This window comes from Tachypleus tridentatus, unplaced genomic scaffold, assembly GCF_004210375.1.
Source record: "Tachypleus tridentatus isolate NWPU-2018 unplaced genomic scaffold, ASM421037v1 Hic_cluster_2, whole genome shotgun sequence".
Classification (NCBI taxonomy): Eukaryota; Metazoa; Arthropoda; class Merostomata; order Xiphosura; family Limulidae; genus Tachypleus; species Tachypleus tridentatus.
This window is the reverse complement of record NW_027467782.1, coordinates 13,499,907-13,525,528: the sequence shown is the minus strand read 5'-3', so window position 1 is coordinate 13,525,528 and position 25,622 is coordinate 13,499,907. Positions and strand designations below refer to the sequence as shown.

Genomic DNA, 25,622 nt, shown 5'->3' with positions numbered 1-25,622 from the left:
AATAGAGTTTACAATTTTGTTGAAGAAAATCAGCATGGTTTATTAAGGGAATATACGGCCTTAAAGGTTTGTTTTGAATTTCACACAAAGCTACATAAGGGCTATTTGTGCTACCCATCCCTAATTTTGCAGTATAAGACTAGAGGAAAGGCAACTAGTCATCACCACCCACTGCCAATTCTTAGACTACTCTTTTATCAACAAATAGTGAGATTGACTGTTACTTATAATGCCCCATGGCTGAAAGGGCGAGCATGTTTGGTGTGACGTGGATTCAAACCCATGACCCTCAGATTACGAGTCAAGTGTTTTAACCACCTGGCATGCTGGGCCCCCCTGCCTTAAAGAATGGAGGAGAAAAAAACTATGTTTCACAAGTACTCTATTCATTAATGACCATGGTTTCACCATCAGGTTTAGACTGAAAAGGTTTGTAAACAGGTTTATATATTTTTAACCAAAGAACAGGAAATAGCCTTCAAATTCACCTTGAAACAAGTGGTGAGGAGCTTAAGTTGGTTCGGTCATTTATAACTTTTTCTGGAGTTGTTTTTGATACTTCTATATATATTTCTAAAACTTCCAGGCTATTAATATTTTTTTACTTTTCTTCAAAGATATGCAAGAATTTGCTTTTTTTAATTTTTTTTCCTTGATCAAAGTGATGTTTAGCTTCAATAAGGTGTGCTACTGGTTATAAGAAGAATACTGATCAAAGTGGTGTTTAGCTTCAATAAGGTGTGCTACTGGTTATAAGAAGAATACTGATCAAAGTGGTGTTTAGCTTCAATAAGGTGTGCTGCTGGCTATAAGAAGAATATGTTGTTGCTTTAGAAAATGATTTGGTTTATTTGATAAGTTGAGTGAATAGAAGGCAGGTGGCTTTTAAATATAATAAATGCAAGGGAATGTATTTGAGCTTTGACAATCTGAATTATCAGTATATATAATTTTGATAGAAATAGCCTCAACTGTGTTGCAGCAGAAAAAGATCTTGATGTTTAGATTGACCAGTCTCTCAAGCAATCCAAGTAGTATACTGTCGCTAGTGATACGGAAAATAGGATATCATGCTTTACCTACAGAAATATTGAATACATGCCAAAAGAGGTTATAATGCCATTGTGCAGGTCATAAGTGAGATCACATCTGGAGTAATGTTTAGTTTAAAGTTCCTTAATATAGAGAGAACACTGAATTACTGGAAAAGGTTCAAAGAAGGACTAGTATGATGATACCTTGGATGAAACTGTTGTCCAATGAGGACAGGTTAAAATCACTGAAAGTTTTTTTTGAGGAAAGAATTTAGAGGAGATCTGATTCGAGTGTTCAAGATTGTAAACAGAAGTGTTGATGCATCATCTTTTTCCATATTTGATGATTAAAATGGTGAGACCAGGGAATTTAAAACATACTTTGGCAAAATAGGAGTGATGTTCAGCTAATAGTTTTATTCTTCTAACAGGGTTGTTGGCCTTTAAAAGGGAGTTGCCTTCAGATGTAAATGCAGTTAATTTACAGGTGTTTAAGGGAAGGTTTGAAAAGTGATAAAGACGAGCTTTGAGTGTGTTACTTTTATCTTAGAGTTTAGTGGATCTGATGGCCGAGATGAACCAACAAGTCATATGTTGCCCTTAAATTATATGTATTTATATGTAAAGTGCTAACAAATACTACTACTCATAGCAACTCATTCCATAAACCAATTGTCTTTTTAAAAAAAACAAAAAACATCTGTCTTGACCATACTCTTTCCTGTTTTCTTTAAATGTTTAACTTTTAAGCAGGGGTTTATTTTAACTTTTCCAGGAAGTGGTTAGCTGAGCTAGTGCTAGAGAAATCTACCAGCAGAAGAGACATTCCACTAGCCAACTGTACTTTTCAAAGACTGCTTATTAAAAATGTTGAGTTATAATTTGTATTAACACAGGAATGTTAAAGAAATAAAACATCTCCACATAATATATTGCAACAACTATATAGTCACCAGGCTACCACTGTAAACTTTTCTGTACAGCTTAACATTAATAAAATAAATTAATTTACACAGGAAAAAAAAGAAAAAGGTTGTGTCCATAAAGATGGTTAGTGTTTGAAATATAACCACCCTCAACCAAATCAATCCCCACAAGCATGCAGTCTTACTTAGAGCATTTAAAATCTGTACACAAAAATACTTGGTAATTTAAAATGTTGCAAATGTCACCTCCAAACATGAAGATATCTTCCTTTTTTGATATCATGAAAAGGGAAGTAGAGTGGTGATTAATTTATCATGATTATTGAACACAAAGTAGCTTTACATTAGTATTTAAATATGGTATAATAAGTAAGGTATAGAGTTATCGGCTTGGGCTAAAAAAAACTCCTGTACGTATAGCTCTGTAGATAGAACATCAGAGTTTTAATATGATCTGAGGGTTTCTGATCTGGCTTACTCATGAGAAAATGCCTTTCACCACTTTCAAATAACTCTAAAAGAAAGAAAGGATCTTGACAGTTCCAACAGAAGGTTATGCACTAGTTTTTGATATCTCAAACAGAAAGAAAGGTACTGGTTTTTTGATAATTACAAGAGGAAAAAAGTTAGTTCTTGAAAATTACCACAATTATGTACTGCTTTTTGGTGTTTCCAATATATAAATGATACTTGTTCTGGATAATTACAATAAAAATAAAAGATACTGTTTTTGTAAAAATTTTAATCAGTAATAATAACAATGCCCATGTATTCATACTATTATATTATCTTATATTGTAGTATGCATGTAAACATAATTTACAAATTGTAGAGTACTGTACATACAAACAAACAATTTAATCACCCTAAAATATTTAGCTTTATTCTTCCAAAGATAAGTTTCTTACCTGTGTGCTAATGCCAGATATGATTTCTAGAGATATGCCTTAATGAAGGAGTTTATAATTTGAAGAAAAAACAAAACACCTGCCCAAGGACCAAAATAAAAAATCTACACATTCTTTCTGCATTCCACAAAAAACTAGAATGTAATTTTTAACAGCAAGTACAATTATTATAATTCTGTTGGCAGATATATGTTGTTGGGAATAAATTATACCATATTTTGCATCCAAGTTTTTCATGTGAACCTAAGAAACTAATAAAAGAAGTTTACCTTATTTCTACCATGTAACTAAAGTGACATTTAATGTGCATAGTTAACAGTTTAAAACTTTTGTATTTCTTATCAACTTGTATATCCTTCCTAGAGTTTAAAATCAAACTGTAGGTAAAAGTAATAATAGTTTTGCATTAACTTAAATGTTTGTTACCATGAGAATTACTAATGATTTGTGAATTAAATATATATAGTTTTGATCTGATACACATTTTTCATTGACTGGTACATGCCAAATACCTGCAGTTCTGAATTTCCAAGAATTTGCACATCTTCTTACAAATCTAATTTTCAGCAGCAGAATACACAATATAAAAAAAAAAAAAAGCCATAATGGTAAAATTTGGTGTCCTAGGAACCCAGTGATACAAGATCCAAATCTCTGTAATTTCCTTGTGAAGTGGCATAAAAACAAACAAAATGAGCAGTAGTTATAAATTTAACAGCAAAAGGGTTAAAGCTCTGTTGACACTTCACTTAAAACTTTGGTCTTCTAAGAAAAGGGAGGAAAAACCTATCAAAAAAAAAAAAAAAAGACTCCAAATTGTGGACTTGTTTCCACAAGGACATAGGAGGATTAGATATATGTAGAGCATGATTTATGTAATTAAAATTATTATAGGTTTAATGATGTTATGGTAATCTGTTTAAAGATGGAATGAAACGACTGTAGGTATAAGCTTTAATTTACATAGTAACAGGTTCAAGCTATTAAAGCCTAGCAGCAGATCATGCTGCAAAAATGACTTTTTTTATGTTAGAGTAATAAATTTGGAAATGGTTTGCTTAATAGCAGGTATGTGCAATTAGTTTTGGTTGTTTTAAGCATTTAAGCTATATCCTTACCAGAATAACTTTTTGTTTAGCTCAAAGTCAGTAACTTTCTCTGATTGGAACTTAATTATTAACATAAAATTTGACATTTCAGTTGGCTGGATTTATCATTTCTATGAGCTATATTTGCCTTTTAAGTTATAGGTAACATTTTGAACTTACTAGCATAGGTCAAGCACTGTGATGACATATGATAATAGTTCAAAAAGATTATCTTCAAATCAGCAGGCAAACACTGTTGAAGAAACATCTCCACTTCATTCCAGCCTTTTCCAGTTAAACCTTGCTTCTAAAAAAAGATTTTGTTGCTTTAGTGACTGCTGGATATCATCAATGAACCAAACAACATTCCACTAACTTATTCTTACTAATATTAACAAAAGGCTATTCAACTATGGTCATCCACATCTACACCAAAATCAGTCTGGTAAAAACACTTAAATCTACATTATATTCTAATCTTTAATACAGAAAAACTTACTGTCTCTTGATTAGCTTGGAAGATATCATCATCGGGTGGGAAGAACAATCCAATTTTACTTCCGAAGCTCAACAGGGACCTTCATGCGTTCAAAGTCTTTCCACTGGAACATTAAAGACTCAAAGCATGTCAGACAGGTGATAACACTTTCCCCTCTGTTTATTGCTAGAAAACCAGCTGGTCTGGAATGCTCGATGAGAAAAGGGAAATCTTCCACAGATATGGAGCGTGTGCTCTTCCTGTAAGTAGTGATTCCACATATAAACACACGTAATGGTAAGTATCGTACTGACGTTGCCAGGGGTTGCTATCTTCAGGATAAGGTGAAGTTTCATAAGCAATCCACTGAGCTGTCAACGAGTGGTAACAAAAAGTACACACAAAACAGCTGCTATCTTCTTTAAGAGGCTCACTTTTATTAGGAGGCATATGCTTGAACAGAAATGGGAAGAAAGCTGTTTCTTCTTGGTTTGGATGTGCCCATAGTGAATAGGTTCGAGTTGCTGAAGAACATTCTCCACACACAAAACACACTGCAGCAAAGTGTAAAACCATCTTCTAAAGGATCAGCAATTCTTCTGCTCAGTTGAGTTTTATCAGGTGTTGCTGCATCCTCTAACTTGAATTTTGACTTATTTATGAAAGAGCTAGTACTTAGTCCAAAACCTGCATCTTGGTATGTTAATTGTGGTAGTGTGCGAGTTGTGGATACAGAATTAAATGTAGTTAGCAACACTTCATTTTGGGTTGAGTTTGCATTTCTATTGCGGGCATGCTTATCCAAGTGAGAAATCTGAAGTTGGGGAACAGAGACCTGTGGTGAAGCATCATGAAGTGAACCACATGATGTTAATGAACTTTCAAGTTTTATAGTTTTTGTAAAAGGTATTTTATAGTGTCTTTTTTCATTTGGCATTCTAACAGCTTCAAATGTTTCCCACTGGGTTTTCATTAAAGTGGGTTTCTCGACATCACTGGTCTGTACTATGGTTTAGCAGGTGGTTCTAGTGTCAGTTCTTGCCGCCATGATATAAATAATATTTTATCCTATAAAGTGACGTATTTTTTGCCATAAAGAGTAATAGCAATATATTTAACGAATGAAATTCAGCTAAAGGTAATAAGTTGAATTACATAACATATTCACCCACCAATGTTTAGTATAAGCACACATGAAATTTTAGGATAGCTAATTGAGTTAACTCGATTCGAATGAAAATGAATGAAGGCAAATGTTTATCGATTGCTTCTAAATTTTTTAAACACAATTTCAAATATTACAGGACTTTGGTAACTACGCCTTCAACTACGACATTGTTGACCCACTCGGGGCCACCAATGGCCGTTGGGAGGCTGGAGACGGATACGGAAACAAACTTGGAGCCTACAGTCTGACTGACATCAACGGTCGTTACCGCAGAGTTGAGTACGTTGTTGATGGTGCTGGTTTCTGTGCTGCGGTTAAGACCAACGAACCAGGAACCGCCGCTAGTGCTCCTGCTGAAGCCGTTGTGGCCTCCAGCCAACCAGGTGTTGTCGCTTACGGACCTACTGTAGTGAAGGCTCATGTTACGACTGCCTATGCATATGGAAATCCTGTTCACGCCGCTGGTATCCATAGGGCTCCTCTGTATGGAACTGGATTCTTGAAGTATCATTAAATGCACATATGTATTTTAGTCCTTTCATTAAGATGTATCAATGTACACACATATGAATTATCTTAAAGAATATTCTGTTTCGGCTACTAACATTCTGAGCTTCAAATTCTCGACTACCTAAACCCGAATTCTTCCCGAGTATTAGTATCGTATCTTTATTTACACAAAAGTCTTAACTTATTGCAGTATGCTGAAAATGATAGCGTGTGAGACAGAACTGTATCGTTCTGTCCACCGAGGGAATTTTGTATGTACTCACAACTGCCTGTATAGTTTGTATTTATGTAATACATCTTATTTGGTTGGTACAGAAGAACTAGTATCAAATACTTTTCGCGTGTTTTTCAACATAGCATTTTCGAGAATAAAAGTGCCATTGAAAGTCGAGCTGTGAACCAGCTGAATAATTACACCTAATGACTCGATTTAATACAACTTATTGCACGTTAACGTTAATATTTATTTATTTTTTTATAAAGATAAAACTTTTGTTTTTTTCTCTTTCTTGTTCATCAGCACATTAAACACAAGATTAGCTGTGTGTTTCGTACCAACACAGAATAAAATTTTAAAAATAAGTTTCTCAGTCCTAGCTCTTCAGAAAAGAACCCGTATACATTAAGACAATATTTGAACAATGTTCAGCGAACTACCTGAATGGAAATATTAGTATAACTAGACTGGAAACTGAGAAAAGTATGAAATTCTCATCAATTTTGTTTCACAAATGCACATACTTGAGTATAAGAGATTTTGTACATTTATAGCTCAGTTCACAAACTATGTACGGTTTTACACAGTGCTTGACGTTAGAGCCTTTAGTTGAGGTAGGGTGCAACTGGTTCGCTTCAACACGATTCGGTTCATCATGACCGAGTAGTTAGGGCGCTCGACTCCTCATTTGAGGGTCGCGGGTTCGAATCCCCGTCACACCAAACATGCACGCCCTTTCACTAATGGGGGGCGTTATAATGTTACAGTCAATCCCATTATTCTTTGGTAAAAGAGTAGCCCAAGAGTTGGTGGTGCGTGATAATGACTAGCTGCCTTCCCTCTAGTCTTACACAACTAAATTAGGGACGGCTAACTTAGATAACTCTCGTGCAGCTTTGCGCGAAATTCAAAAACAAACAATCAACAAGAGTCTCTGGAAACTACACGTCTGGAATCCCCCCTCTATGTTCTTGAGATAAAATAAAATAATAGTATTATCTATTCTGACATTTAATCTTTACGACATAAATAATCTGCGGTAATGTCGTGAATTGTCCAACACAATACAGTAAACACTGTTTCGGAGGTCATGCAACTTAATGATTTCAAGTAGTATAACCTTTACAGCATTTTGTATTATTTTGTTCACTGTTTTTTGTCTCGAGCGTTGGCTTTGATTCGACATGGAATTAAGAATCAAATACACATCAAATTACTGTATTAAAACTATCCCATGTCTTCGAATGTGTATTCTATGGACCACAAATATCAGTATTTAAACGTAAAATACAGTCGTTATAATTAAAGCATGCAAATTCACAACAATGCATAACTTACTAGACCCATCAGAACTATAAACAGTATTGATACATATTGCACGTCACAACTATATAGGATCGTTTCCTTCGTTAATGTTATTTTGTGTGTGTTTTCTTACAGCAAAGCCAGGTTGGGCTATCTGCTGAGCCCACCGAGGTAAATCGAACCCCTGATTTTAGCGTTTATAATAACCTCGAGACGTTACTGTAGGAGCTACACTATGTATGTCTAGCTCACTTAAAGAAATTTAATGTTCAATAAAAAAAATTTTAAAACCCAACAAAACTAAAATTATCATAGAAGCATGCACAAACAAAAAAAAGGAAATGAACAAATTTGTACATGCTGTGGAATGGCTGACACCTCTACCCACACAGTTTCACCTCCACGGTTTATTGGTACCTTTCCTTCTGATGGACAGATTCTTCCTTCACAGGCTTCTTCACAGTTATCTTGTTCAGCATCACTGACATGACGACAAGGAGCTGGAAAGTTGAATTTGAAGGCCATTCACAGTAAAAAAGGATTAAAATCTTATAGTTCTGTAAAGAAGAAAAATACACTTTTCTTCACACTAAATCTTGTTCTGAACACAAAATCTCAATTTAGTCCCAATTTATTTTTAACATTTTAACTAATTCCTGGACAATTAAGATTCAAGTCATCTAAAATTTGCAAAGTTTTTCTTTTCCAGTTAAATATAGAATTACAAGAAAGTTAACTGTTTAACAAGTTTTACTGCTATTCATTTAATGTTACTATAAAATCTTTGAGAAAAAACATAATAGTATTCAGTATAAATCTTTATAAAGTTCTTAAATGGAAAAACTTGAAGTAGGCACTTCTTCATGTGCAGCAAGCAATATGTAGACTAAATTACTAACTACAATACCCATACAGTAAGACAGTACAAACAATTCATGAGGTAAAAAAACAGCAAAAGCACAATGTGAAATTATTAAAACAATATAAAAGTAATAGAAAGAATGGCAAACGAAAACTTTCTCACAGCCAACATTTAAAGAAAGTGAGAGATACCAGTTCAGTATTATGAGCAAAAAAACCTGGAAACATTTCAAACAAAAATACAGTAGTATTCTTACTGTTTTGTTAGAAAATATTAAAACTCCCACAATCATAGTAAACAGTATGATTTTGTAAAGTTCCTTATAACACATTATTTCTTACATCTAGAATATTGCAATAACCTGTTTTGTTTTTCGTACTCAAGTTCAAATTCACTCCTCCACAACAACCAACAGTTAAACACACTCACAAGAAACAGAGTTATAAACATTAATATGGATAATACCCCATACCATTTTTAACAAATGACTTGAAGGTCACCATTTATGAAGCCTGCTCATTGTACATAAAAATATATGGCAAACCTATTCAGAAGAAATATACAATTCTGGTCAAAACAATGCTAAACAGAAGTAAAACTAAATTAAACCTAATGATAAGAGCTTATGTATGTGCTAAAATTTTAATGTTCATTATAACTTAAATAAGATGATTTGTTTCGGTCACTTCAAGTTTAAAATATGTCATGTAAGACAATATTATTATAACTGTACATTTATGCGTGTCAAGTTATTGTTATAACATTGTTGTAAATATCTGCTGAACGTTTTACACACAATTTGTTTGTGTAGAGGTAAATGAAAATAAATAGATAACCATAATACAGTTGATTTTAAACCTTGACGACATACATGTCTGTCTTGGAAATTTATTTTTTAAAGTTATACAGTCTGAACTACCTAATCACGTGCAAAATACTGTACACAGTAGTGTACGTAGTCATTACAAATTATGAAAAAGTATATACATGGTTGTCATGTGTATAGTATATTTAGAAACAACTACATATTGTGTATACAGTCAAAGTAAAACAATTTACTTTGCACTCATCCATATATATTTTAAAACTGTGGAATATTACATACTGTTGGCTGCAACTAGGTAAACTACATATTAATCAAATCCAACCAAATGTAAACTATACATATCATAAAAATCATAACATCTAAGGTAACACACTGTTATCAAATTTAATTTTCAATATGACAAGGAAAATGGACAGAAAATATAGTACAACTATCTTGCTGTTCCTGATTCAAATTTAGAAAAAAAGGTAAATAACTGAAATACGACTCTTAATATTAGTACTACATTACTAAAGACAGATGTGCCGATACAAATTTATAATGATTCTTGGATGTTTTCCATTGTTCTATAAATCTGAGATTATTTCTCTCAGACACAAATTTATTCTTGCTTAATAGAGCTTACCTTTCATTTATAAAAATACAACTAAACCAAGCATGTACAAGTTCCACATGCATTGCAATCATACAAACAGATCTTTTACTACAAACAACATTTGTACTTCAAAATATTCATGTTATTTGACTTTTATTGATAAACTTAATACTGATTCACAGGAGTTTTGATAAGTTTAAATTAAAATCTGTTCTTTTATCAAGGAAACATCCAAATTTAGCATTATAAATTATAACTATACTTCACAAATTTTACGAAATAATATGCATAAAATTTGAAACTAAAAACACTAAAATATGCCTGAAAATAATTAAATGTTATATGAATAAACTAGAAATAGTTGATGGTGAAACACAGAATTGCATTACTAAGGAGACAAGTGTGTGTGTTTTCTTATTGCAAAGCCACATCAGGCTGTCTGTTGTATCCACCAAATGAAACTGAACCCCCGATTTTAGCATTAAGAATTCATAAATTTACCACTGTACCCGCACAGGAACAGAGTGAATCATAGATACATTCTGTTTACCTTTTAGTTTGTAGATGTTATAAATCAATCACGTGATGAACTGACAATGTCATTAATAATTTTATTTTTCATTATACAAGCTAACAAAAAAGTTCAAAATATGATGATAATCACATGTATATTATGATTAAAACATAACTGGACTGAATATAAATATATCAGCACCTAAAATTAATTGATAAACATAAAACTGCTTCTGTAATAACTTAAACCTATAAAAATATAATCATGTAATTTTCATACTTTTGTCCAGAAATACATTTCTGAAGTTTAACTTTAAGTATAAAATTTTTTTATTCATGTACCTTTACGATAACAACAACTATTTAGTTATGGTATGTTAAGTGTTTATGTACCACTTGCATACTGGTTTTATTTTTGTGCGACTTCTATTTGTGTAGGTATGTGCTTTATTATATAATTTTGGTTATTTCCTGAGTTTCTTTACACACACACACATATATATATATATATATATATAAATACTGCACTGTCGTTAATAGTCCATGCTGCCAACTTACTGCCATAATGGAACAGCACTGAAATGTGTTCATAATATTCCATCTATCAGTCAAAATCCAAAGAGTGATGTCAATCTAGTTAGTTGCCATGAATAATCATCAAAGATCATACACAAATATCATAGTAGGGTGTATATTTCAAATTAATATATATTTTTTTCAAAGGTTGGAGGTATAATTGGTAGAAATATCAGGGGTGATTTCTATTTATTTTTTAAAGTTTTTAATGGAAACTGTATTCCCACCAAAAAGATTATAATATTATAATGTCCCTAAGTTGAAAGAACAAGCATTTTTTGGTTGGACATGAATTCAAACCCACTACTCCAGACTGTGAGTTGAACTTGGAATATATAAGACCATAACACAAGGTTTTGTGACTAACAGATGAAGATTTCACAAAAGTATCAGTTTGATATCAATGTTACTTTCATTCATTTTTCTCAGTTTTGATAACAAATATTATAATAAAAAAATGTTCATTGTGGCAAACAAAATAATAATTTGATATAAGCAAAAGGTTTGTTTTTTCCTAATTCATAACAACATTCTTACATCAATATGACTTGTAAATTTGACACTGAATCAGGCTGTACATTTACAGTCTTCACAATATGTTGACTGCTGCAAGTAATTATGAAAGGAAAAAGTATTTAACATATTCCAGAAACAAAACTATATTTGGTACAATATTTATAATTATAAGCAACAACTTTTAATTGAACTTTACATACATGCTACCAAAGATATTTGTATGAGATATGTTTGAAAATCTTCTTCTTGTATTTGATTTTTTAAATCAGTTTTCAAAACTACAATGAACATGCCTCAGACTGATATTGTCATAAACATCAAAAACTTTATATTCATTAGATATACAAGCTGACTTCAGGTTATTTTTGTTGTTTACCTTCAGTGTTAACTTTTGCATCTAGTGCATTGCCATTTATAATCTTTCAAAGGTACACTGGAAATTTTGCTTAGCCAGTCTCTTCATATTTTTGGAACGACAAAAAACATTCTTTTGTATCAAAAAACTACTATCCCTAAAGTTTACACCACGTGAATAACTAAAACACAAACATTTAGCATGTTCAAGAAAGAAATTACATATATCTTAACGGCAAATCCTGACTTTTCCAAAATAAATCTGACCATATCCATTCCCTCTCTTCAGTTGATCACTCACCAAATTAGATTACAAGTATCCAGAGAAGTAGCTTCTACATCTTACAACAATAAAGTTTCATATATAGAAGGAAGTATAAAGTACAATACAACTATTTCATGAAACTATGGATATGACTCTTTGAATGTTAACCCATTCATAGATATCCCTCTTTGTGTGACACTGAAGGGAGAGTCTGCATGATATATTTCAACTAATGATATGCTATGACTAGTCAGTAACATCTTAGTGATCAGCCTTCATTATGCTCTAAATGCCACATGTAATGTGTAGAAATTCACACACCTACATGTGGTAAATTAATACAATAGTATTATGATGTTGAACAACAAAGTTACTGCTACAATGAAATTATGTACCCTCCTTTATTGTTGACATGATTTTGTTGGTATTTACCAAAACCAAGTTTTGTGTGTCTGCAGCATTTTTGCCCTTGCAAGAGATGCTATTAGAAAGCTTTCATGTCCAAATCACACCACTCTTTCATGCATGTTTCCCATAAACCATACAGTATATGAAGACGGTGCTTTCAAAATGCATGTCACAACACTGTAATAGCATATATAATCTTTAAGTATTGCTTCTGGTGGCTTGAATGTTATTTATTATTTTATACTAATAATCGTATTTGTTTCATTCTACACCTTCTTAACTCTATTACTATGTGTAGGGGTCAGAGGGTGTTATCACATTTGTAGATTTGCATTCAAAATTTTATTGATCAATTATTTTACAAATATGTGTGAATACATGTGGTAGCAGATTGTAATTCAAATGTAATAGTACACAATAATTAATTAATTTAAAAATAAATATTTAAACAAGTTCCTAAATATCAATTTTTGTTTGTCATGCACAAAACTGAAGGTTTCTTTGGTTTAAATTATATTTCTGATGTCCAAAGACAAATTTTACACTTTTTAACAAATAGAAATTTAAATTACCTATTTTGACAAGCTAGAATATAAAATAAAAAAACCTCCTTTCTTATCTATTTTCTGAAATATTACTATATTTAGAAAATCAAAAAAGTTAATTCTGTCAATTTCTTTGGTTTTTGGAAATGATTGTTTACACATTCTTACTTTGTTCTATGAAATGTTTACAACCAATTGAAAGCTCAGAATTTTTACCCACATGGTATTTTAGGTTTGAAAAGTGTCTTCATGAGTAGATCCATTTTTTTGTTGTTGTAGACCAGGGGTGTGCAACAGGCGGCCCGCGGGCCACAACCCGGCCCGCCAAGCCATTTAGTGTGGCCCTAGTTGTTGTAATCTAACCATGTGGTCTGATCTCTAATCCAACGCAAATGGAATATTTTTAAAAGCATCGATCCTACGGGATTCCCAGGCTTCGACTCGACAAACTTCTAAAATTATCTTTGCTAGAGAGGAGCAGGCCGAATTCGATTGGTCGGCCTCCTTAGGGCATGAATAGGTGACGTGCACTAGCACTATTGTCTACGACTCAACGTCATGTCCTGAACCTCGCCTTCGCCCGCTGGCGACAATTTTCCCTAACCTCTGCTGTCCGTCATTCATTATTGGTGAAAATTTTATTACCTTTTACAGTTACTACATCTGATGCATCTGATTCTATGTACATACAGTGTGACCTCGTTATTCGCGGGGGTTACGTTCTTTACCCTCCCGCGAATAGCGAAAAACCGCGAATATTGGACGCAGTTTTAAAACGTATATGTATGCGATTATATACTATATGAAATGCTTCCCAAACACTAATGATACTTATACTCATTGATGCAGTAATAATGTAGCAATATTGCATACTGTTATGTATTTCACTAAATTGTACCGTGCGTTACCGGGCTGTGCTTTGCCGTTTGCGTTGTTGGGGAAGCTGAGGCAGTCAGCCAATAGCAGTCCAATCTTGTTTGGTGAAGACGACAATTGATAAAAACGGCTTGATTGAGTAAATACAACAGAAATCTCCTCGAAAAGCCCTTTCAGTCTCTGTGACCTACAAAAACGCAGTTCGCGCATAACCCGCGAATATGCGGGGCCGCGAATGGCGAACCGCGAATAGGCGAGGTCACACTGTATTTTGCTATTCTCAAGTAATTTAAGTACCGGAAGGCTATGATCGGGATGCCAATTTAGAAACATGTGTTTCTGTCCATAAGAGGTTCCATGTGTAAATAAATTCTATGTTTTTTCTACTTTGCTATTTTCGTGAGAATAATTTTTGTTTTTATTTCAGGGCTAGTAAAATGTCAGCAGTTAAGAAACGAAAAATTGATGATGAGGGAAGGTTATTCAACAGTGAATGGTGCACAAAATATCTTGTTGTCCCACATAATCAAGGTGTTGTCTGCCTCGTCTGTCAAACTACAATTGCAGTCATGAAAGAGTACAATATTAAGCGACATTACGCAACTAAGCACTCCTCCCAGTTTGATGAAATTGTTGGTCAGGCACGAAAGGACAAAATTGAACATTTAAAACATCCATTGAAAAGCAACAAGGTGTTTTACCACTTTCAAGAAAAATTCAGAACTGGTGACAAAACTGAGTTTTAAGCTTTGTGAATGTATGGCAGAAAAGGGAAAGCCTTTCAGTGATGGAGAATTTATTAAAATTGTTTAACAATATTCACAGAATATGCATGTCCAGAGAAAAAATATTTGGTGGAGCAAACTAGCCTTTCCCGCTTTACTGTCTCACGCAGGACAAAAGATCTTTCAGAGGACATCAAAGAAACTTTGAAAGAGAGATTGAATTCGTGTGAAGCTTTCAGTCTGGCTTTGGATGAAAGCACTGATATCAATGACACATCCCAACTTGTCATTTTCATCAGAGCTGTTACTGCAGGCTTTGATGTTTTCGAAGAGTTTTAGATATGGCAAGCCTTTCCTCCACAACCACAGGACAGGATATTTGTGAACAAGTGCTTAAGGTTGTAGAAAAGTTTGAACTGAATCCTTATAAATTATGTGGTGTTACAACAGATGGTGCTCCTTCCATGACAGGTAGGACAAATGGATTCACCAAGAAATTTCTAACTGCAATTGGAGCACAAGACGTAGTTGTAAGCCATTGCATTATTCACCAAGAGACCTTGTGCACCAAAGTTCTGGATTTTGCAGAAGTCATGAAAAATGTCGTCCAATGCGTAAATTATATTCGAACACGAGGATTAAATCATCGACAATTTAAAACTTTTTTAGATGAGCTGGACAGTGAGTATTCAGATGTTTTGTACTTCTCTGCTGTACGTTGGCTTAGTAGAGCTGCTACTTTGAAGAGATTCTGGAATCTGCGAGAGGAGATTAAGTTCTTCATGGAGAGCAAACGTCAGAATGTGGACTTCTTGAGCAATGAGAACTGGCTGAATGACTTAGCATTCCTCACAGACATTACACAGCATCTGTCTGATTTAAACTTAAAACTACAAGGGAAAAGTCAACTTGTGAATAAGTTGTTTGAGCATATTTGTGCTTTTGAGAAGAAATTGGAACTTTTCCAGGTTCAGTTGAGAAGAGCCATATTGACCCATTTTACATGTCTTGCAACCAGGAAACTGGAATTTCCTAATCTGGATTGCACCAAATATGGAACCAGTGTACAAAAGCTGCGTGATGAGTTTGCAAACAGATTTCCAGATTTCAGACAAACTGAAATTAGATTGAAATTGTTCGCTCAACCTTTTGATTTGGCAGTGGAAGACAGTCCTGATGATTGCCAAATGGAACTCATTGAACTGCAGGCTGACATGGACACTAAAAGGAAATTCTCTGAAAACAGTTTGCTAGACTTTTACAAACTCTGTGTACGTGAAAAGTTTCCCAATTTGTCCCGTCATGCACAAAGAATTGCCTCCCTTTTTGGTAGCACCTACTGCTGTGAGCAATTTTTCTCCAAAATGAAGCTCATCAAAACCAAATGTAGAAGTCAGCTGACTGATGAACATTTGACCAGTCAGTTAAGAGTGGCAACCACTTCTGTCAAAGCTGATATTGACAAGCTCTGCAAGGACTCTAAATTTCAAGTGTCGCACTAAAATGATCACTCATGCAAAAATATAAAATATTATTGCTTGCATTTTGAGAATTTTTTTAATTTATTGTGCATGTACACGAATAAGCTTGTTTTTTAAGTGGCCCCGCTTGATTGATGAAGTTGGTTATATGGCCCACCGACGAAAAATGTTGCACACCCCTGTTGTAGACTCACAAGGAAAGGTGAGATGAATGATGTTTAAAAATATTTTTAGACATAAATACATTTTAATTAATAAGAATTATTAATTACACTAGAAATCTGTGGTACTTAAATATAACCTATGATGTTCTTTATATCAATATGTGTATATAAAACAAGAAAAATATTTTACATACTTCAGTTGTAAAATGTGACAAGGCTTAGCAAACTGTGGAAAGTAAGTACACATTCATTGAGAAGGAAACATCATTGTTTTCCTGTATTTCTTTACTTAATGTTCTGTGCTCTATGATAAGTAATTGATATTTCAAGGTTTACTTGTAGACAGTAATAATATGTATATATATAAATGTACATAAAATGTACTGCATTACAACTGAAACATGATTGTATTCTACAAAATACTGGTCTTCAACAAAGTTATTTCATCAATATCATATATATCATTCTCAGCAGTTTTCAGTTCATCTCTGTGTGCTTCTACATCATAATGATTTAAAGATTTATATTCTTTTGAATCCAGTTTATGATTAACATTGTAATTGTGTCTGTTGAGGTTCACACAAATAGTGATTTTTACTGTTTTAGTTACTGATGAAGTCATGATCAGAAAATTATTTTTGGAGCAGTTTGGTCGTACATAAGTAGTTTAATATTTCACTGCATGTAGTAAGTCTGCAGCAGCCATTCCAGTTGTATGATAAATTTTAATTGTTTTTCATAAATTGGTTTTGATTCATAGTTTTAACACAAAACATTGTTTAATCTTTTTGCTTATTTTATTCAGTATGTTATATTTTCTGTTGTTACATACTTTTTAAATAGGGTTAAAGTATCTATGTAAATCAGATGCAAGTCTTATATGAATACTGATCTTTTATTTTTGGCAAACGTTATATGCTGTATCTATTGTGCTGTAACACTTGTAGTTGTGTTTTTATTGTCATGTCATCCTGAAGTGAGACTATTTTACATCATTACAATAATTAGTACTTCCTTACTGTGAAATGGACTGTAGTACAGTGCACAAGGTTCAGAGTTAGAATTAACAGTGTGGAATACGTATTAAAGTTATTGATTTCATCTCTATCTACACATCTTCTTGTTCAATTCTCCATGAGCCTGTTGTAGTCAGTAGTTGGATGCAGACTTAGTTTTAATGTTTGAGTAATGATTATTTTGGTGATTGCACAATGATATTAGGTGGAATTTCTTATTGTTCATGTTTGAAACAATTCTGTGCAAAACATTTAGGGATTTGTATTTTGCAGCTACTTATAACTGTGTGACAGGCATTACTGTACTTGAATACCACACATTAAGGTCAATCTGAGGCTTAGTTTAATAAACTGAGTGCTAGCTCAGCTAGTGTGCTTTCTGAAGAGAATAAACCATGGTTACTTGGAAATTTAATTTGAATGATTAGCCAAATGTCTCATCATCTTATTAGTGACGTGCATGAATGGATTAAGGAGATTCCAACTATCCCTGTATCTACTATCTCGCAAAACCACAGCCAAGGGAACTGGCTTGGAGAAATCAACATAACCAATCAAAAGTTCACAGTTCCTCCTGCACAATTTCTCAGGCTTTGCAAAGTGTATTCAGAAGTAAACTTGTCTTTTTGTTGTTATAGTTTATGAAGAAAGGGTGATGTTCAAAAGATTTTGTTTTTAGACCAGATACAGTTTACTTAATAAAAATGATTAATACAATGGAATTTTATAGTATGGATAAAATAACTTATGATTTTGTATTATTTAACAATGGTTACATAAAAAAAACATACTTTGCATACTCCTTTTGGAAGTTTGAAACTGAGGTGGTGAAAATACACATTCTGATACCACATGTCTACTGAATGGCATAATATCATAACATTCATTTCAATTTCTATGACTTAATGACAAAAGTTGGATAAGAAAAATTTACTTACAACAAAATTTTTCATTAAACATTTTCTTCAAAACACTAATTTCAAATCAGGTGGTTAAGGCACTCAACTCATAACACGTGGGTTAAGGGATTGAATCCTCGTCACAACAAACATGCTGGCCCTTTGAACTGTGGGGGTGTTAAATGTGATGGTCAATCCCACCATTCACTGGTAAAAGAGCAGCCCAAGAGTTGGTGGTGGGTGGTGATGACTAACTGCCTTCCCTCAAGTCTCACATTACTAAATTAGGGAAGTCTAGCACAGATAGCCCTCGTAAAGCTTTGCTGGAAATTCAAAACAAATGAGTTTGGTTTTAAATTGGAAATTATAATTCAAATTTTAGTATTATATACCAGTTAAATTTTTAATTTAAAAGTGAATATTGAGAAAAACAAAACAATTTCTAAATATCAGTTTTTATGCATTTTATGATGTGCTCAAATTAGAGTTTGTGATGTCCAAATACCAAGACTATAGTTTCTTATGAGTTAGGAGCTCAAATTACTGATATTGAGAAGTTATAATATGGAAAATTGAATCTCCCATCTTTTCTGCTTGCTGCATTTACTGAATTAGTCTCAGTGCCCCTACCTACCTCTTGCCATTTTTGGAAGCACTTGCTAATGTACACTTACTTTTGAATATTACTCAAACAGAGCTAAGTTACCGAGTTTTATAAATTATAGTGCAATTCTAAGGTACTGATATAGTAATTTATGGCTTTTTGTTATTTTGAAATGTACACATGCTAAATCTTAAATATTATTTTGTTTCACATCTTACTGTAAAATTTTATGAGACTTGATATTCAGTACTGAGTCAAGCCCCAAATGAGTAAAAAAGTTCAAAACTAGAAAATATTATTGTTTACTCTACTTCTTTATTTACTGTTCTGAATTTTAAGATAAATTAAATTTAAGAACTTTTTATAACTTATAACTCAGTTGTGACTATTTTACAAAATACTAGTTTACACAAATACAGCCAATACAGGTCACTTTGTACAGACTTTGTAAACTATGACTGTAAACATTTACTATAACTTCATGGTTGAGTAATTACTGTAACGTTGCTCATCAGACTGCTATAATTTTATATTTCACTACTTTGATATGATGATCTCTTTATCACATCAACAAAGTGACACAAAAATTATGTCATAGTGAAACAGGCATGCTGTAACTAATTAAGACTTGAGATACTTCCTCAGGCAATGTTTTATATTTTATACTTGTGAGGAATATCGAAGTTTTAACTGAAGAAAATACTTCATAACATTAATCATTAAGTTTACCACAGATAGTTACAAAAATGACTGGTCCACTGCCTATAACTTTTATTTATAAAGACATGTTCTAGCAAATATTTAAAAGTAAAAATTAAAGATCAAAATAAAATGGCTTATTTCACATGAAAAGTCAATGTAAGTATTAGCATGATAAAGAGTAATATTATAATCTGGAATCATACCACTGATGAATGCAAGTAACTAAAAATAAATTTGTCGAGTGTAAAACAAGTTCTAAAACATGGATCAATAGTTTTTCATGTTTAACTTTCATTTTCAGTATTGCTACAGAATTTAGTAAGTTTTGCAGACTGACTGATATATAGGCCATCTAATTTACATATACATCTTCAAACTCAAGTTTTATTGTGTGAGAAGACTGCAACATTAAAAACTTTCAGCCTTTTCTGTCCTCCACAAATAATTGTTAATGTAATATCAACCAACTATTAAAAGAAAAAACCTGCAAATGAACAGACAAAAATATTATAATTGAAATTTCACTTGTTACTAAAAAGCAAAATTATCAGTTTGTAGGCACAAGGATGTTAATCCAGTTTGTTTGTAACAAAAAAAGTTATCTTAGCTGAAATATAGATAGAAACAAATTTCTTCCAGCAATGTGTTTAAACTGATCACTTTCTTGGCAAAAGAAACAGACACTTCATAATTATGTTACTGAAGACCCAATCCAGGAACTTCAAACTACTTTTTTCTAGTAAATTACAACTAGTTATATTGTGATTTCACTTTCCTTACACTTCTATGAAAAAGAGATTCTCATTTAACATTTAGACGTGTAGACATAACAATGAAATAAAACTCTAGACTAGCACTTCCTGAAGTCTTGTTGTCCACATCTCCCCTTTGATAAATGTAGTTTCTTCCACACACACACTTTTTCAAATGAAGAGATACAATACACACAGATTAAAATGTTGTATGTGTTGTTGCAATTACTTATAACCTCATTAATAAAAAATTATATTAAAATGCTTAATTTTGCATTATTACACAATCAACTGCACCCTAACTGCTATTGTTCCCTCCACCTACACTTTTGGAAATGTTTATCAAAACCATATTAATTATTCCCTCCACCTACACTTTTGGAAATGTTTATCAAAACCATATTAATTGTTCCCTCCACCTACACTTTTGGAAATGTTTATCAAAACCATATTAATTGTTCCCCTGTAAATAATACATACCCTAACTGCTTCATTCATGATATAAAGAATACAAGCTACTGTAAATCACTTCAGCTTCTTGTGACCTTTCTGAGCAAATCCTCATGGCAGAAGAATAAAACTTTTACTGGTACACATGACAGCAAATATACACTAGCCCAGTGGTTGCAGCTGTGAACAAGCTACTTTAAGTCACTTCAGCTTCTTGTTGCCTTTGTATGCAAATTCTTATGGCAGAAGAACAAAATTTTTATTGGTATGCATGACAGCAAATAATATAATGGAGACACAGAGCAAATCATTATTTCTATTTCTTCTGCTACTGCTTTGGTGTGTGTGAAGTGTATGTGTTTTCTTAAAGCAAAGCCACATTAGGCTATCTGTTGTATCAACTAAGAGGAATCAAACCCCTGATTTTAGTGTTGTAAAGACGAAGACTTACTGCTGTCTGAGCTAGGGGCACTGCCTTAGTTAATGGATGCTTTACCATCAAAACTAATAAATATGCCTCTGAAACAACATCATGTGATGCGTTTTCCCAGAAAGGTCGAGAACTTTACATTTTTTGTCATTTTAATGTCACATATGTCAATTTTATACATACAACAGATTATAAAAAGCACTAATATCTTTTAATATTACCTTAATTGTGGTATGTGAATAAAAGATACATCATAGTACACTTATATCTCTCTAGAGTAATCACTCTTTAATCAGGTACGTACTTCTACGATGGTCGACTCCTGATACCTCCTATGCGTTGACCATTTCTCACAGAACACGGTAAACCTACATAACAATGGACATAGTTCAGTTCAGCTAGACAGATCATTATTTCTCGTTAGAACGGATAAGTTGATGTTTACGTTTTATGGACTGGCGACCAGAGTAACAAACGTGTTGTAATTGTAAGACGTATACTGTTGACTATAACATAACAATTAGGAGATCCTGCCGATTACAGTTCACTTCCATGCCACGTTAACAACGTCTGGCTTAATTTATCACAGTATTGAGATGTGAACACCAACACTGAGTTAATCAACTAAAAAGTTTATCAATATTCAGGAACTGACATTCCTTAGACTGATCTTTATTCGATTCGATCGCTCTATCTGGTATTAACATACAATCTTGTTAACAAATGGATATTACACTTCCCTCCCTACTACCGCCATGCTTGTTTTCATATTTTTCTTCTTTAACTTAAGCGCCACCTAGTGACTGACCGATTTAGTCAGTTCAGAATGAAAACAAAACTGATTATGCAGATGAAAAACTATTCCATAAAAAGAGATAAATAACATTTTCATTTTCTCAACTCCTTATGGCACATTACATGAAAATATTTATTTTTATGAGAAAAATGAGAATTTTCTTAAAGAAACAATAATTCAGTTACAACTGTTTTCAGTTTAGTATCATACTTTTAGAAACATTAAAACAACAATTATTTATTTTGTATAGTGTAAAGTACTTTATCACTACTCGTGTCAGGAATAAGTTTGCTTTTCAAATGCCCCCCGATAGTACAGCGGTATGTCTTCGGATTTACAAAGCTAAAATCAGGGGCTCGATTCCTTTCGGTGGGCTCGGCAGATAGCCCGATGTGGCTTTGCTGGAAGAAAATACTAAAATACAATTGCTTCTCAAATCTGGCCCGGCATGGCCAAGCGTGTTAAGACGTGCGACTTGTAATGTTAGGGTCCTGGGTTTGCATCCCCGTCGCGCTAAACATGCTCGCCCTTTCAGCTTTGGGGGCGTTATTAGTTACGGTCAATCCTACTATTCGTTGGTAAAAGAGTAGTCCAAGAGTTGGTGGTGTATGGTGATGACAAGTTGCCTTCCCTCTTGTCTTACACTGCTAAATTAGGGACGGCTAGCACAAATAGCCCTCGTATAGCTTTGTGCGAAATTAAAAAAAAAGTTGTTACAATAAAGCTTAAGAAGCGTTATCTGCTGTTTCAAAATACAAACAACAAAATATATTATTTATGATTAAAAAACACCCGGTAGAAGTTTAAATTAATTACATTTCATACTTTTCTGAAGGTTGAAGACTTGAAAAATAGCAACGACTAGCGCATTTCGCCGTCGAGTAGCTTTGCGCGATATTAAAAAAAAAATTTCTTCTACTTGTTATATTTTAGTGATATTCGAATAGTGTATATTTAACAGAAATAACTTTAAAGAAAGGGTTTATGCTTGAAACATTGGGTGGCAATAAAGGTTCCTAAATTTTATTATCTTTATATCAAACTTCTTTTTTTTTGTATTTCAAAATTAATTTAGATCGCAGTAGAAACAATCATTACCTAATTTAAAACAACGTTGGTTTGTAACAGTGTCCAATAGAAACACCGCCTATACGTAATTACGTCAAAAGTGGAACTCAGTTGTCGCTTAGGGACAAGTTTTATTTAAATAAATTTAGAAAAGAATCATGGCAGAGAATTTCCGCAGAAAATTTATCAATATCTTCAGATTTGGAAAGAGAGTAAAGTAGGTTGTACTTTTAAGCACCGTATCTCATTGTTTAAAAACATCTCTTCCAATTAACGTTTAAAATTTGTTCTAATTTAATATAATAACTTTATCTCAGAAATGACTTTCCAACTTTCTTAACAGTCAGAAAATAAGGCTTAATGTATCGTTTACCTGCTCTGCTCTGAACCTTTTTTGCCAGAGGCGAATGCCCTATAAAGAGAGATAGTTATACAAGTTATCATGTATAACAGCGAAATACCTCCACTGGTTAAAAATAATAATATTTTTCTCAAAGTCCCAGAAAATGTGTTTATGCAGAAGAGTTGAAAAACACAGGCTGCAGTAGCAACCTTGCTTTAGGCTTAGGTATATTCCAACTTGATGGTAAATCATTAAACGTGTTAAATTATCGTGATCTTCAAACTATTGTGTTTTAATGATTCATTTTTAGAACTAAAAAGTAAATGTCTTTAGCAATGGAAGTAATGAGTGGGGAAAAGGTCCCTAGCATCGGGGTCAAAAAGTGGGGTAAATATCTTTAGCAACGGAATGAGCAGTGGGGGAATGTCCCTCGCAATAGGGGTAAACAGTATGGGAAATGCCCTTAGCAACGGGATTAAGCAGTTGGGGAAATGTCCCTAGAATCGTGTATAAACAGTAAGGGAAATGTCCCTAGAAACGGGGGTAAACAGTGTTGGAAATGACCCTAGCAACGGTGGTAAGCAGTGTTGGTAATGTCTTTAGAAAAGACGGTAAGCAGTGTCCGAAATGTTGCAACAACACCTATAGGCAGTGGGGAAATGACCTTAGCAACGGGGGAAAGAAGAGGGGTAAATGTCCTTAGCAACTGGGGTAATCAGTGAAAGAAATGTCCCTAGCAACGGGGGGTAATCAGTTTTGGAAATGTCACTACCAACGGGAATAAGCAGTGTCTGAAATGCCCCCAGCAACAATGTAAGCAGTGGGTTTAATGTCCTTGGACATTGGGTAAGCAGTGGGGAAATGTCCTTAGCAATGGGGTGTATTAAAAGGGGGTAACGTCCTTAGCAATGGGGTGTATTAAAAGGGGGTAATGTCCATAGCAATGAAGCTAAACAGTAAGGTAAATGTCCCTAGCAACGGGAATAAGCAGTGGGCGAAATGTCCTTAGAAAGAGGGTGTATTCAGTGGGGAAAACGTCCCTAGAAAGAGAGATAAACAGGAAGGTAAATGTCCCTAGAAACGGGAGTAAGCAAAGGGTGAAGTGTTCCTAGAAAAGGGTGGTTAGCAGTTGGGAAAATGTCCCTAGCAACGGGTGTATGCAGAGGGGGAAATGTCCCTAGTAATGGGGTGTAAGGAGTGTCGGTATGTCATAAGCAACAGGGGCAAGCAGTGTCGGAAATATCCTTAGAAACGGTGTTAAGAAATGGGTGAATGTCCTTAGCAACAGGGTTAAGCAGTGGGGGAAATTTCCGTAGCAACGAAGGGAAAGCAGTGGGGAAAATGACCCTAGCAATGGGGGTAAACAGTGGGGGAATGTTCCTAGCAACGGGTAGTAAGCAGAGTCGGAAATGTCCTCAGCAAAGGGGGTAAGCAGTGTCGAAATGACCCTAGCATCTGTGTTAAACAGTGGGTTAATGTCCTTAGCAACGGGGTAAGCAGTCGAGAAATGACCCTAGCAATAGGGGTAAGCAGTGAGGGAAATGCTTCTAGGAATGAAAAGAAAGCAGTGGGGAAATGTCCATATTAACGATGGTAAGTAGTGGGGGAAATGCCCTTAAAAACAGGGTAAGCAGAGGGGGAAATGTCCCGAGAAACGGTTTATAGCAGTGGCGAAAATGTCCCTAGCAACGGGGGTAGGCAGTATTGGAAATGTCCCAAACGACGGGAAATAAACAGAGTTGGAAATGTCCCATGAAAAGGTGTAAACAGTAAAGGAAATGTCCCTAGCAACGGGAATAAGCAGTGGGAAATGTACCTAGCAACGGGGGTAAGTAGTGGGGTAAATGTCTTTAGCAACGGAGGTAAACAGTAAGGTAAATTTTTCTAACAACGTGGGTAAGCAATGGAGGAGATATCCTTTGCAACGGGGATAAGCAGTGGGGAAATGTCCCTAGCAACGTTGGGAAAGCAGTAGGGGAAATGTCCGTAGCAAAGGGGGTAAGCAGTGGGTAAAATGTCCCTAGCAATGGGGTTAAACATTGGTTAAAAGGTCCCTCGTAATGGGGAAAAAAGTGGGGTAAGTGTCCCTAGCAACGGGGGTAAAAAGTAGGGGAAATGTCATTAGAAACAGGGTGTATTCAGTGGGGGAAATGTCCCTAGCAAAGGAGGTAAATAGTAGTTGAAATGTCCTTAGGAAAGGGGTTAAGTAGTGGGGAAATAAC

At 34.0% G+C, this 25,622-nt stretch overlaps 1 protein-coding gene across 4 annotated transcripts in view; it reads right to left on the bottom strand.

Annotated features, from left to right (window-relative positions):
* The window catches only part of LOC143242162 (sodium- and chloride-dependent GABA transporter 1-like), a 532,318-nt gene extending 510,346 nt beyond the window's left edge, over positions 1-21,972 (bottom strand). The window contains exons 1-3 of one of the 4 annotated variants that reach the window (XM_076485479.1): positions 21,498-21,956; positions 18,295-18,578; positions 8,052-8,191 (exon numbers count right to left, since the gene is read on the bottom strand). In XM_076485479.1, the coding sequence (XP_076341594.1) occupies positions 8,052-8,191; positions 18,295-18,309 (155 nt within the window). In that variant the 5' untranslated portion in view covers positions 18,310-18,578; positions 21,498-21,956. Of the gene's footprint in view, positions 1-4,455; positions 5,154-7,995; positions 8,192-18,294; positions 18,579-21,497 lie in introns of those variants that run through there. The other 3 variants (XM_076485478.1, XM_076485481.1, XM_076485483.1) reach the window with 3 other exon arrangements.
* Between the last annotated feature and the right edge of the window lie 3,650 nt (positions 21,973-25,622).